Source organism: Octopus bimaculoides, chromosome 9, assembly GCF_001194135.2.
Source record: "Octopus bimaculoides isolate UCB-OBI-ISO-001 chromosome 9, ASM119413v2, whole genome shotgun sequence".
Lineage (NCBI taxonomy): Eukaryota > Metazoa > Mollusca > Cephalopoda > Octopoda > Octopodidae > Octopus > Octopus bimaculoides.
This window is the reverse complement of record NC_068989.1, coordinates 16,732,327-16,746,763: the sequence shown is the minus strand read 5'-3', so window position 1 is coordinate 16,746,763 and position 14,437 is coordinate 16,732,327. Positions and strand designations below refer to the sequence as shown.

At 32.9% G+C, this 14,437-nt stretch overlaps 1 protein-coding gene across 1 annotated transcript in view; it reads left to right on the top strand.

Annotated features, from left to right (window-relative positions):
* LOC106869660 (syntenin-1) overlaps positions 1 to 12,744 on the top strand; it is a 34,207-nt gene extending 21,463 nt beyond the window's left edge. The window contains exons 3-7 of the mRNA XM_014915479.2: positions 1,686 to 1,997; positions 3,983 to 4,158; positions 4,259 to 4,430; positions 8,285 to 8,376; positions 11,710 to 12,744. Of these exons, the coding sequence (XP_014770965.1) occupies positions 1,686 to 1,997; positions 3,983 to 4,158; positions 4,259 to 4,430; positions 8,285 to 8,376; positions 11,710 to 11,764 (807 nt within the window). The 3' untranslated portion in view covers positions 11,765 to 12,744. The remainder of the gene's footprint in view (positions 1 to 1,685; positions 1,998 to 3,982; positions 4,159 to 4,258; positions 4,431 to 8,284; positions 8,377 to 11,709) is intronic.
* Positions 12,745 to 14,437: the final 1,693 nt, after the last annotated feature.

The following is a 14,437-nucleotide window of genomic DNA, read 5'->3' as shown; positions in this document are numbered from 1 at the left end:
TCATGGTAAAAAAAAAAATAGATAAAAGGTTCATTATCATGACTAAACATTCATAATATTGCCCTAGTTAGCTGCAGCAGCTGATGTCTAACCAGTTAATTTGTTTGCCTGCTTGAATGAGCTATGTTGTTGGAAGTGAGCTGATTTTCTCTTTTATCATTAGAGATAAATTTGACTCTATGTTAATATACATTTTTCCTTCTTTACGTTATTAAATTTTTAGACTTATTTTCCTGCTTAACAATGATCATCCTTATTCATTTTTCAATGGGCTTCTAACCCCATCCATGACAAAAGTCAGCATAGAAATATTTTTAGTTTTGTAGCTTTTAATATTACTTAAGCGAGTCTGCAAAGAAAAATACGAGATCATTAATTATTTCTAACACAGACATAAGGCTGCTGATATTGTAGGAGGGAACTATTGATTTTTATCAATGCCACTAATTACCTGGTACTTTTATTGGCCTTATAGGAGGGAAAGTAACAGTTGACCCAGACTAGATTTGAACTCTTAATGAAAGAACTATAACTAAATACCACAAAGCACTTTGTCCAATGTCAAATGACTTCAGTCTTTCTGAAATCAATAATAAAATACATCTTGTTATTATATTTGTAAATGTGATGTGGATGATAGAGGTGAAGGTGCAAATTTAACTGTTTTTTGTCTAGTGATCAAATACTTTTAACTCCTTTACAATTACTGTAAAAGATTCTTTGAAATCAGTTAATTTCAGTGAATTTCCCTTCCTTATTGTATCTAATTTTAAGTTGTTTATAATTTTAATATTTAGTATTTAAATGCTCATCCAACTCAGAGTTCAAATCCCATTGATGTCAGCTTAGTCTTTCATCCCTCCAAGATTAATGGAATAAAGTACCAGTAAAGTACTGGAGCTAATAGTATCTGCTAACTCCCGCTTCCTCAAAGTTGCAGGCCTTGTACCTACATTAGAAACAGTTATTTAAACATACTTTTGATATGAACTTTTAACAACAAAACTGCTAAGAAAATAATAATACATATAAAACTAGAACAATAGGTATATTCTCTTTACAGTATGCCTTCACAAATAAGTAAACTCTATCATTTCGTATTAAAACTACTCATGCTTGAAAATAGTGGATGAATTTCCAAACCTCACTTGATGTGTGTGTGTTTGTTTGTACATACTAATCTATCTGTGGAGGCGCAATGGCCCAGTGGTTAGGGCAGCGGACTCGCGGTCATAGGATCGCGGTTTCGATTCCCAGACCGGGCATTGTGAGTGTTTATTGAGTGAAAACACCTAAAGCTCCACGAGGCTCCAGCAGGGGATGGTGGCGAACCCTGCTGTACTCTTTCACCACAACTTTCTCTCACTCTTACTTCCTGTTTCTGCTGTGCCTGTATTTCAAAGGGCCAGCCTTGTCACACTGTGTCACGCTGAATATCCCCGAGAGCTACGTTAAGGTTACACGTGTCTATGGAGTGCTCAGCCACTTGCACGTTAATTTCACAAGCAGGTTGTTCCGTTGATCGGATCAACTGGAACCCTCGACGTCGTAAGCGACGGAGTGCCAAGAACAACAACAACAACAACTAATCTATCTGATGTTTGTATATATGTATAATTATAGGGTTGTTCACTTATAAGATTGTTTCTCATTAACTAATTTGTATTCTCATTTTATAATTCTAGGCTCAACAAACTGCTTATGCCAGCAATCATGCTATACAATACCCTGCACAGTCTGAACATGGTCACTTGTATCCAACTCTGGGAGATTATATGGGTCTACCATTGACTCCTGAATTGGTTCAGGATATGGCACCACCAGCAAATATGCAAGTTGCTTTAAGTCGTGGACATAGTGATCAGATGCAAGTAGCTCCAATAACTGGTGCCAATAAAGGTTTGGTAAGAGCCGAGATAAAACAAGGTATTCGAGAAGTGGTGTTGTGCAAAGACGAACATGGAAAGATTGGACTGCGTCTCCGACATGTGAACAATGTAAGTTGTTTAAGCTTGTGTTGTTTAGTACTTCAGTACCTTGTGTGTTTCTGTGTAATGCAGTTGATCTCCCACTCAGTTTAATTTCTCAAGATTTGATTATACTTTTGAAAGATAAATTTTGTTTATCCTTTATGCTACATGAATAGAAGCTGTTAATTTTTGATGATTTTTGTTCTTATTTTTTTGTGATGTTTACATATGAATCACTGGAATATTACGTCTTTGAGCAATCCTCTTACATATGTAGAGCTTTGTTGCTCTGTATAGAGATTAGATGCTTTGAAGGGAGCCATAATTTCAGTATACTTTGTATGCTATACTGCACATTTTGTAATACAATATTTGGTAACATGAGGTACAGTGCAGAATCTTAAATATTCCATTAAACTTGATGTCCATCTAGTTTTGATGTGTTCATATATGTAAGAATGTTTTGTTTGCAGGCACAGTAGAACATCGTCAATGTGTGGTAATCTAGATTCTTCATAGATAAATGAAGCTAGTTAGTAATTCAGCATTAGGTTTGAGCTGAGATAGGAAGTTCAGTTCAATTATTTTTAGTGTTTATACATGTTTCATCTGGATTGGATAAGAGATTGGCTTTCATAATCCTGTTCTGATGATTTGGTGTGTTTTAATGTTGAGCATAATGCTCCCTACCTTCGGATGTGGTGCTCTTCCTTGCCAGAGGACAGTATTGTCATGCCATCTATCTACTCGCTTGTTGTGTTGGCGCCCTCAGGCGAAGAAGTAGGATCTTCTAAGACATATAAATAGAGGTAGTCCGAGATCATTGCCAGTGCTGCTGGACTGGCTCTTGTGCGGGTGGCACATAAAATACACCATTTTGAGCGTGGCCGTTGCCAGTATCGCCTGACTGGCCTTCGTGCGGGTGACACGTAAAAGCACCTACTACACTCTCGGAGTGGCTGGCGTTAGGAAGGGCATCCAGCTGTAGAAACTCTGCCAATCAGATTGGAGCCTGGTGTAGCCTTCGGGCGCCACCAGTCCTCAGTCAAATCGTCCAACCCATGCTAGCATGGAAAGCGGACGTTAAACGATGATGATGATGATGATGATGGCTGTGGTAGGAATGTTGAGTAGCAGTTGAGTGGAGATCATCTGAAGGTGCTAGATAGCAGTAGCGTGAGACATAACATCACCCTTGATCTGTCCTCCTCATTTCACTGATTTACATCAGATAATAGTCTTTCATCACTCTTAGTGTGTGGACATTCCAGGTGCCTACTCTTGTGTTGTCATTGGTGTTGAAGATACAGTTTATTGTTGGTTGGGCTTCCTCATGGCTTTGATCCAACTTCATTACAACACCCAAGGATGTGTCTTCTCTTCTGCATATTTGTACCATAATGGTCACTTTTCATCCATGTAGCAATATGTGAACTTCAGAAAGTTGAATTTTTAGCCCCATACCCCAACCCATCTTTTGCAACTAGCTTGAAACCATTTTTGATGGAGTTAGGGCCAGCTTAGTCTAATGCCATCACCCAACATTCCACAGAACAATGAAGGTACTAAAATTTTTAGTTTAATGGTGTTTTGGTATGTTGTTAATGTAATAATATTCTTATATTTTTAATGACATTCTGGTACCCTTTATCAACCTTACTGTCATTATGTTGACTGTGGAAAACATTGACCCAACAATTCTATTTGGTTGTATTTTATAACTGCTACATTAACTGTATTTAAGAACAACTCATTGGTCAGTTTCCCTCTTAGGTGTCATTCTTTTTTTTTTTTGTGTTTGAGTATTTAACACTAGAAGGAGCATTCATCTATAGAAGTTATAATCTCCAACAGCTCATATTGAACAAAAATTTTAACAAAATCCATCCAACCATTCTGTCAGAGGCACATTACAGATGGTTATATTTTAAAATTGATTCACTAAATGACTTTGTATAACCTTCAGATATTTTTGATTATGTTTTTCTCATATCATTTTATATTATTTTCAGGGTGTATTTGTAGCTTTGGTGCAGAGTGGTTCTCCAGCAGCTATGGCTGGTTTAAGATTTGGAGATCAAATTCTTCAAATTGACAACCAGTCAGTTGCTGGTTGGGACAATGATAAAGTTCATAAATATTTGAAGTCTGCCAATCCTCAAAAGATTTGTATGGCTGTTAGAGACAGGTAAGTTAATAGTATATTATAAGTATTTTGTATTTAAACCAATATACTATACTCATTGCCTAAAATGAAATGGGGTTTTTTTTTGTGTTTTTTCTTGTAGGCCATTTGAGAGAACTGTCACTATGCAAAAAGACAGCAGTGGCTATGTTGGTTTTGTTTACAAGGATGGCAAGATTAAGTCTCTGGTGAAAGATTCATCTGCTGCTAGAAATGGTCTTCTTACTGACCATCAACTTATTGAAGTGAATGGACAGAATGTTGTTGGGTTAAAGGTTAGATATTCTAAAATAATATTTTTCTGAATCATAATTTTGTTAATTGAAGAATAATACAAGATTTCATTAACAGGTCATGGCTCATTTATTTCTCTATGTGCCTTGTTCTGTTTAAAATGAAACATTAACATCACTTCTATTCATCCAAATTTCAAATATTTCCTTTAACATTTGTACAAAATCATATTGGTAGAAATTTCAATACCTTTTATAATGGAAGAAATAATTGTAACTGATTCAAAAGAAAATAAGTTGCACATATAGTAATATTCTGATACAAATTAAATTTATTTAATACTTACAATAAAAATCTATTATAATTGGAATAGCTAATAGCACCTTATCAAAAACAAGGCAAAAAAGATAACTTCTATTGTGAAATTTATCCATTTAATTTTAATAAACTCTGATTCTCATGAAATTCTAATTCATCAGTAAATATGACATTTCCATTATATTATGGAATAGATTTATTTTTTATGATACAAAACAGTTGATAAATGCTCATTACACATTGTATGTTTTCTCCTGTAGTGTTCTATCACTTCAACAGCTATGATTTTTCTCTGTTAATAGCATTCCTTTCATTTTTTTGTTAGCCTCTATCCTTACCTGACTCTCTCAAATCAACATTTGCTTATTCTTGGCCTGCTTCTGTCTCTCTTATCTCTTATCATCTAACTTTAAGAATTTGTTCACAAAGATTTCCATCTTTCTCTCTGCATAATAATTCCATTTAAGTAGTAGAAATTGTAGCCAAATCCAGTCTGAAAGGTAGTCATTTATCAACACTGTTTGAAGGCAATGTTCCAGTTTGGCTTCAGCTATGATGCTTGCAACAAACTAAATAACTATATATAATCGTTTGATTTTTGATTAGTGATAATAATTTCTCAGAAATCTTTCAGCTGTTAGTTAATCTGCCAAAAGTCCTGTTTTGAAAATCATGTGATAGTTTTTTTTACTTTTTAAAGTTTACATAACTGCATTAAGTTGTTTAGTCAGGCAGCAGCTGTGAGGAAATACATTCCATTCAAAGGTGTGACTACAGTCTAAATTTTGAAATAAATTGTCTCTGTCTTTGTTATTGTTTCTTACACTTTCCTCATGAGAATTTTCACAGCCAACCTTCTGTTTGCTTTGTACAAAAATACTGACACATCCATGAGTAATTTACTATACATAGCACTTTTAATCTCATTTTGACCAGGTAGACCAAGCCCAGCAGAGTAGATATGTATATAGTTAAACAATAAAGGGCTGATCATTTACAGTAAAGAAGGAGAGGGATAAATAGATAACGAAGAAACAAATATAAAAGAAAAATACTACTCTATGTATTGGTTATAATAGCAGTAGATAAATAGCACTTATTTGAAGTGCTGGAATATGAGTGAAAATGTCAAATTGAAAGCTTTGACAGTATTTAATAGACAGAGCACTACTGAGTTGATATAACTTCCAGTAAATATGTCTGTATAGGGTGGCGAGTTAGCAGAATCATTAGTATGCCAGGCAAAATGTTTAGCGGTGTTTCGTCTGCCGTTACGTTCTGAGTTCAAATTCCGCTGAGGTTGACTTTACCTTTCATCCTTTCAGGGGCGATTAAATAAGTACCAGTTACACACTGGGGTCGATGTAATTGACTTAATCCCTTTGTCCTTGTTTGTCCCCTCTATGTTTAGCCCTCTGTGGGCAATAAATAAATAAATAAATATGTCTGTATATCTAATCTTAGCATGTTCAAGCAATTTTGCTTTTCTCAGTTGTTTTCATGTGGCCATGCTGGGGCACTATCATAATTTAACATCTATTTTCCATGCTGGCATAGGTTGGATGGCTTGGTGTGTGTGTGTGTATACACACACACACACACACACACCAAGTTCCCACACACACACACTTTTGCCTCTTAAAATGTCTATTGAAATGGAAAACTGACTTCATTTACAATTGGAAGTTCATTTAAAAAATTTTTTTATGAAGTGATTAAATGAGTAAAATATTGAAGTAAAGTAGCTAACAGGCTATAAATCCAATCTTTGCCACAGGCATTTGTATTTCTTTTAGCACACCTTTTGTTTTTTAAAGCCATACCTGTCTTTAAAATATGTAACCCTTCCATTTTAAGATTGGACTAATAACATATCAAAGATTAAAGTTTATGAATTCAATTGTAAAACCTTAATTTAACAATCTGTATGTTTATTAGGGGTTGTCAGTATGAAAAATAGCATTAAAAAAAAAAAAAAATCTTTTTAAATAAAAATGATTTCCAAGAAACATTTATGCATTATTTTTATGTTTGAAACTCATCATTTGTACAATTCTTCATGAGTTCAGGACTCCAGTTACATTTAAATCTGGTTTCTCCAGATTATTTATTGACAATGTTAAGGATGAGAGGTGTCTTTTATTTTGAGTAGCTAATATAATTCCTGCATAGTATATCATCATCATCATCATCATTTAACGTCTGTTTTCTAAGCTGGCATGGGTTGGACGGTTTGACTAAGAACTGGCAAGCCAGTAGGCTGTTCCAGGCTCCAATCTGATCTGGCAAGGTTTCTACAGCTGGATGCTCTTCCTAATGCCAACCACTCCGAGTGTGTAGTAGGTTTTATACATGCTACCAGCACGGGAGGCCAGTCAGGCAGTACTGGCATCATATAATGTGTGTGTGTGTGTGTTAAACTGAAATAATGCTGTGCTTGGCTATTTCATGTACACACCCTGCTAATAATAAAAATCATAATGAGGGGCCTATTTTAACTTTTCAGCATTTAAACTGGCCATATCTGGACCAAATATTCTACCTGTTTTATGTTTACACCAGCCAGATCCAATTTCTATGACGGATTATTTTGTAAAAACATTCTCTTTCTTAGAACAAGATGTTAAATTTGGATTTGGATTTTTTTCTTGTTTAATCTTCATATAATGTTTCTATCCTAAATTATGTATGGTTAAATTTTTCAGTCATTTGCCATATAATTCTTATTCCATTTAATGTAATCTTTCATATTATGGCCATGTGGTATTAAGTTTGGTCCCACTGCATACTACTTTGAGCAAGTGTCTTCTACTGCAGCTTAGGTTGATCACTGCTTTGTGGATGGAAACTGTACAGAAGCCTGTTACATGTTTATATTTTGTGCCTTTGCATTGACACCATTTTAGCAGTGATGACATTGTTTCCACATAAACAAAATGTCTGGCACTGGTTTGATATGTGAAGAGGTGGAATGAAGTTCCAAATTTGAAAAACAAAGGTTGGCATCAGGAGAGGCATCAAACCATAGAATACTGTCTCAAGAAGCCTCATCTAACCCATGCTAATATATGAAAAGCAGTCAGAAAAAACAGAATGAAGTAAATAACTGGGGTCAGTGTAATTGACTCTGTCCTGATAGGCAGTGCCCCCTAGTATGTAAAAAAAAAAAAAAATTTTATTCACACTTATGTTTTTGTTCGAAAAATTGTTTTCATAACTGGATGTCATTTTTATCGCTTACTATATTCAGTGATGATGTAGGAGGGTCTTTTTTTTCTGTTTATTGTCATGTGGTCAGTAGCTCAACTCCTCAATTATTGTACTTAGATATGTGTGTAGCAGTAGCTTATATAGATGATTATAATCTTTTTTAACTAAGAAATTCATAAAAGAATAAATTACTGTAAAATAAGGTCATGTTTTTAATCACACACATACAATCACATACACATATATATGTAATTAAAAGTATTATTTTATAGTAATTGTACATGCAGGATTAAAAATTCTATCTTATTTTACAGATTGTATGTGTGTTATTTTTTGTTGTAAACTTGACATTGTTGTTTAATTACAGGATGCTGACATAGGAGCTATTATTGATGCCGGTGGTCGAACTATTACAGTTACTGTGATGCCTAGTGTCATCTATGAGCATGTTGTTAAATGGTGAGTAAACAATTTCCTTTGCTTTCTGACAATCTCGTGTTAAGTTTATTTCTAAAATAATTATTCAGCGTGTTGTTGCCAATTTCAGATATTCATTGTATTACTAGTGTATCTATACTAGTGTATTCATGGCAAAACAGTGCTGTTATAATAGCCAAAAGTTTTAGTGTCATAGACATAGTGTAATATATTGTTCAAAAATATGTCAATGATCTTCTATACTCAGTTGTATGTAGGTACTATTGGGAGTAAAGTTCACTAGCATAGACAATAGGAGTACTGTATAATTGGTGATTTTGTTAGCTTGTCTTGCTGAACCTAAATCATTTCTCGAGTACAGATTAGAGTGGAATTAAAGACTTATTTTCACAGAAGGAGCTCACTCCTGTGAAAATAAGTCTTTAATTGTTTGGCTACAAACTATAGGATTATAGAATAATTTTGTACTCTTAACTTATTAACTCTATTTGCCATGAAAGTTTTTTTAATCTAACCTTGTCTGTGTTTAAATGTCTTTTAACATGGAATGTTATGTGTTGCCTCAGACAAAAAAAAAATGTTTGGAAATATTGTCTCCTTGTCTCCAGATCTCTTGTCATGTTTCTATTTCTTCTGATGTCTGTTGTTGTGTGTCATGGGCTACAGGAAACAAAATGTGTCATTTCAATGTGACAGACAAGCAAGTCAGGAATTATTTTAAATATTCCTTTTTAAAATCCTTCCTATGCTGTAAATATAAGTTGTTAAATTACTGATGTTTTGCTTGTAATAAGCTAAAAAAAAATCACCAAAAACTGACCATTTATGTAGCAAGGATTTAAGCTATTTGTTGGAGAGAACTTTTTTCTAATTTGTTTTTAAAATATATTATAATTGGCCTTTCATCTGATCAATTAATCATTCAGTCCAATAGAATTTATAGTGATTTTATAACAAGTCTTTCTTTGTATTGTATTGCAAGTTACAATAATTTATGCAAGCATGTTCAACAAACAAATGTCATAAAATATGTATACAGTGTAATAGTTGCGATAGAAAATAACAATTTCAAGAGATAAACCGATCATGATACTCTTGCATTGATGATATCTATAATAGTAATAAAACAAAGCACATACTGTAATATTGTTATAAGATAAAATGGAAAAACAATAACATTGAAATAAGAATTGATGTTTGGTGGGTAATAAAAACAGTTTGAGGAATCTAATGGTCTGCATTGGCAAAATTCATTAGTAAGTTCATATATTTGAACAAGTTTGCATACCATGGGGAGGCATGAATATTGATGTGTTTCTATACTTACAATTATGGAGCAAAGTATTCATTTGTGTTATGGTTTTAGAGAAGAAACTATACCCAAAATTTGTCTAACTTTTCTACAGGGTGTCCACAAAGTCTGGGTACATGAGGATTAACACATACTTTTAAAAACAAAACAATTTTATTCAATTATAATGTTAATAAATAATATTTTCAAAATGATTTCCATCATTTTCCAAAAGTAAAAAAAGGAAAGTTATTATTTCTTGTATTTAATTATTTATGTCATGATTTTATTTACTCCATGTACCCACATGGGGGATTAACACATACTCTAAGAAATTCTTATTTCTTATATTTAATTGTTTATGTTATGATTTTATTTACTCCATGTACCCAGACTTTCTGGACACCCTGTATATAAGTAACAACTTCCAAATAGCATCCAAAGTATGGAACCTATGGTACAGATCTGAGATAATGCCAACAATTTTATTTCTTTTTACTGCTAACAGAAATATGATGTTATATTTTTTTGTGTAGGAGGAGCCTATTATAACCGATAATTATGTGACCTGTTTTTGTAGCTTGTTTTAAAAACAAATTCTTATGACCCTTCAAACTGCAGTTAAGTTACTACTAAGAATTTGGGATATGTAGCTTTATTTTACAATCAGTTTTGTTCACATCTTTTAAATTTTTATTCTTCCTGATTGTGGTAGGAGCTACTGATAAATTCCAAACAATTTTCTACATATGTATATGTATGTTGTATATTTATGCTACACTGATATAAGTATTTAAAGTCATCATCATCATCATTGTTTATCATCCATCTTCCATGCATGCTAAATGATGATGATGATGATGATGATGACTAAGTATTTATATCAGTATAACATACGTATAGATATGTAGGAAATTCTGTACAAAAAGGTTTTGTCACCATGTGCAATATGTGGTCTTCAGTTCTCCCTTTTACTGTCTACACATAGATTCTATAGCATTAAAGGAATCAGAGCTAGCTCTTTCTCTCTCCAATGATATCAAAGAGTTTTTAGAATTTTCAGTTACATGGACTTGGGATGAGAAATAAAACACTTGCAGTGGTTTTGAACTTATAATTTGTTAGGTAGTAGCCCAATATCATTCAGTTTCATGTCTATGATAATACTGGCACTCTATTTTATATGAGTGTCCTGGTAGTGTATAGTAGTGATGAGAGCATGTAATTGTAGCATATAACAATAAGGTATGTAAGGCAGTGCGTAGTGATAAAGATATATAATGATAGCATATGGCTTTATGGATTATAATGGTAGTTTACATTATTTACATTATTTACATTTGACGGATATTTCTCCTCATCTTGTTAGTTGTTAACACAACGTTTCGGCTGATATACCCTCCAGCCTTCGTCAGGTGTCTTGGGGAAATTTCGAACCTGGGTTCTCATTCCTAACGATGTTACTATTATTATTTATTATTATTATTACTATTATTAATCAGGTCGCTGCCGTGAATCGAACTCGGAACTCGGAACCTTGGGGTTAGTAGCCCGCGCTCTTAACCACAAGGTTCCGAGTTCGATTCACGGCAGCGACCTGATTAATAATAGTAATAATAATAATAAATAATAATAGTAACATCGTTAGGAATGAGAACCCAGGTTCGAAATTTCCCCAAGACACCTGACGAAGGCTGGAGGGTATATCAGCCGAAACGTGTTAACAAACAAGATGAGGAGAAATATCCGTCAAATGTAAATAATGTAAATAATTCCTCATCTCTTAAATATAGAACTGTATAATGGTAGTGTTTAGCAATAGTGTGTTATAGTAAGTAGTGTGTGGCAGAGTCTGAAGGGTGTAGGAGAAAATACTTTTTGTTATTTGATCATATCTCTTTACAAACCTACCCGAGTCCACTTTCACTTTCATTCTTTATTGGGTTTATAGAATAAGTTCTGATGCTACAGCATAGTCTCAGTCTAATGTCTGAAACCAGTAAAAGTGTAAAGAGATTAATGTAAACTTCTATTTATTCTGTTTAATTTTGTTTCTTCTACAGCATGGGTAACAGTTTGATGAAGAAATTAATGGATCATTCAATCCCTGACCTGTGAAGTCCGGCCTCTATCTAATGCTCAAATAATCAGCTGTCAATGGTTGCATTAACAAAACTTGTGACACCTACTGTTTATTCAGTTTTAGGTTGCACATTATACCATTAAACACTGAATGCTTTGACGTGTGCTATGAAAAATGTGTGTATGAGTGTGTCCATGATGAAGAATGGGTGTGTTGAGTGTTTCTGATAGCTGCTTGTCTTCAACAATATATCAATCGAAAAATAATATAATTACACTATAACACAACTTAAACATTTGAGCCAATTTATAACAATTTGGCTAATGAATCATTCTGGTCAATTAGCAAAGTTGTTTGTTTTTCTTTTTAACTTAGAAATTTGTTATGGAGGGTGCATATGATTTTATCATGATTATCATTATTTTTTTTTTCTTTTAGATTGCCAAAGGTTTTAGATTATTTTACAGAATTTATTTCATTTACCTCTACAATTTGTCTATTAAAGACTGACCATTTCATCAAAATAACCTAAATAATAATCATATTTAGTTCAAATATATAAAACAATCTGTTTGAAAGAAATTTGAAAAATCAGTTTTAGATACAATATTTTGTCTAGTATTATATTTATGTAATCTTATCTATATGCATCCTTTATATGTATTTCTCTGTATGTGCATATGCATACATATATTAAAATGTATGGAATAGGTGTGCATATATATATCTAATATACACACATACTCATACACACATATATACATATACATGCAAGTGATAAATTTTTTTTAAATATATATTTACTCAAAACTATTTTCAATAAATATTTTGTACCATCTATGAATTAGTTGTTGCTTTTTTTTCCTCTAAATAAATAGTTTATCAAGTGTTTGCCTCATAACAAAAATGCCATGTAATTTGGTAGTAATGCTAAATTTTATCCTGATATTGTATACAATTCACTGAAACTTTCCTGTATATAGACTTTGAATAAATGTATTATTACCAAATGGAACATGATTTGAATCTGTTTTTAATTCTTTAAAAATATTAGTGCACATGTCTGCATAAAAGTTGTCAGTTTTGTGAAGAAGCCAGTGGCACAAGAATCTCAATGTTCTTAAGTTGGTTATCAAAGAAATGAGTTTGAAAATGACATTTGACTTCACAGTTCTGGTTGCATGTACATACTTCTTATACTTCATATGTATATGTTCATGTAAGATATAGTTTTCCCTTTTAAACATGTTATTTAATCCTTTCAGTGTTAACCTTCCCAAAACTTTCTGATTCTAAGATAAAAACTTAGTTTTAAAGTGTGTGTTTAAATTAAAACCTTCCGTCATAACTATATATAAAAACCTTATTTAACACCAGCTTAATAATGATAGCTTCTTGTGCTAAAATTCCTCAATGCTTATTTTCAAAATTAAATAAAGCACAGATAGTTCAAGTTCATAACAAATATAACCATGGAAGGATTGGTAGACAGACTGGCACTATGTTCCTGTTTTAACTTTGAAGGAATTTTCTTATTTCCCTTTAATAGTCTTTTATCTTCAACTGAGAAAAATAAACTTACAAAATCTAGTAATATGACTTTTCTGATTTTACCTTCTGAATGCAATTAGTAGTGCCAGTTATTGTTTAATTATTTTTAAATTTTAGGTAAGATTTAGTTTAACGTTGCTTATTTTTCATTTTGTTATCAATGGACTTTAGCTTTTGTAATTATTGATACAGTCTGTCTTACTAACAAACAAATATCTTGCCACCAATAAACTGTTTCCTGATCAGTGAACATATCAACAACAAAGTTTCAAATTCAGTGATAACAAATGACAGGTGGTAGTGTTCACTTTAATCTTATCTAAAAGAAAAGAAAAAAGAAAAAATACCTGTGAATGATAGAGAAAATAGTTTAATATAACAGTTAAAAGCTAAGTGCCTATCGGTCAACTTTGCCTTTTTTTTTTTGTTTTTGTTTATAAAGGAAGTAACAATCATCAATATAATAAGTTCATACAATATAAGAAAGATCAATATAAGTTCTTCTTTTCCACTTATTTGTAGCCTTGTGCATTTGTTAGAAATTATTTTTATCTAAAATTGATTTTAAATAGACGACAGCTGCCACTACAAACACCTTATTCAAGATAAGACAAAGGTTGTCTTGGAAATATAAATAAGAAGAAACTGTTTAAACTAGAGCTGGTCACACATACACATTCACTTGTTTAGATCCAAGTCTTATGATCAGAAACATTCCATTTGTACCATCCCGTTTTTCATTTGGGCACAGTATACCTAAGACTGCATAGAACTGGTTGTCATTTTTTGTGATTTCATAGTGTACTCATCATCATCATCATCGTTTAACGTCCGCTTTCCATGCTAGCATGGGTTGGACGATTTGACTGAGGACTGGTGAAACCAGATGGCAACACCAGCCTCCAATCTGATTTGGCAGAGTTTCTACAGCTGGATGCCCTTCCTAACGCCAATTAATAATCTTTTGTACTATAGGCATAGGGCCAACTATTCTAGGGGTAGGGTGAGTTAGTCATTAACATTCATTAGTCCAAGTCACTGTTGACCTCAGTGGAATTTGAACCCAGAAGAAATCTCAGGCATACTAATTAATGATTCTGCCAACTTACTATCTTATTCACCAGAATAATAAATCTTTCTACTGTAAGCACAAGGGC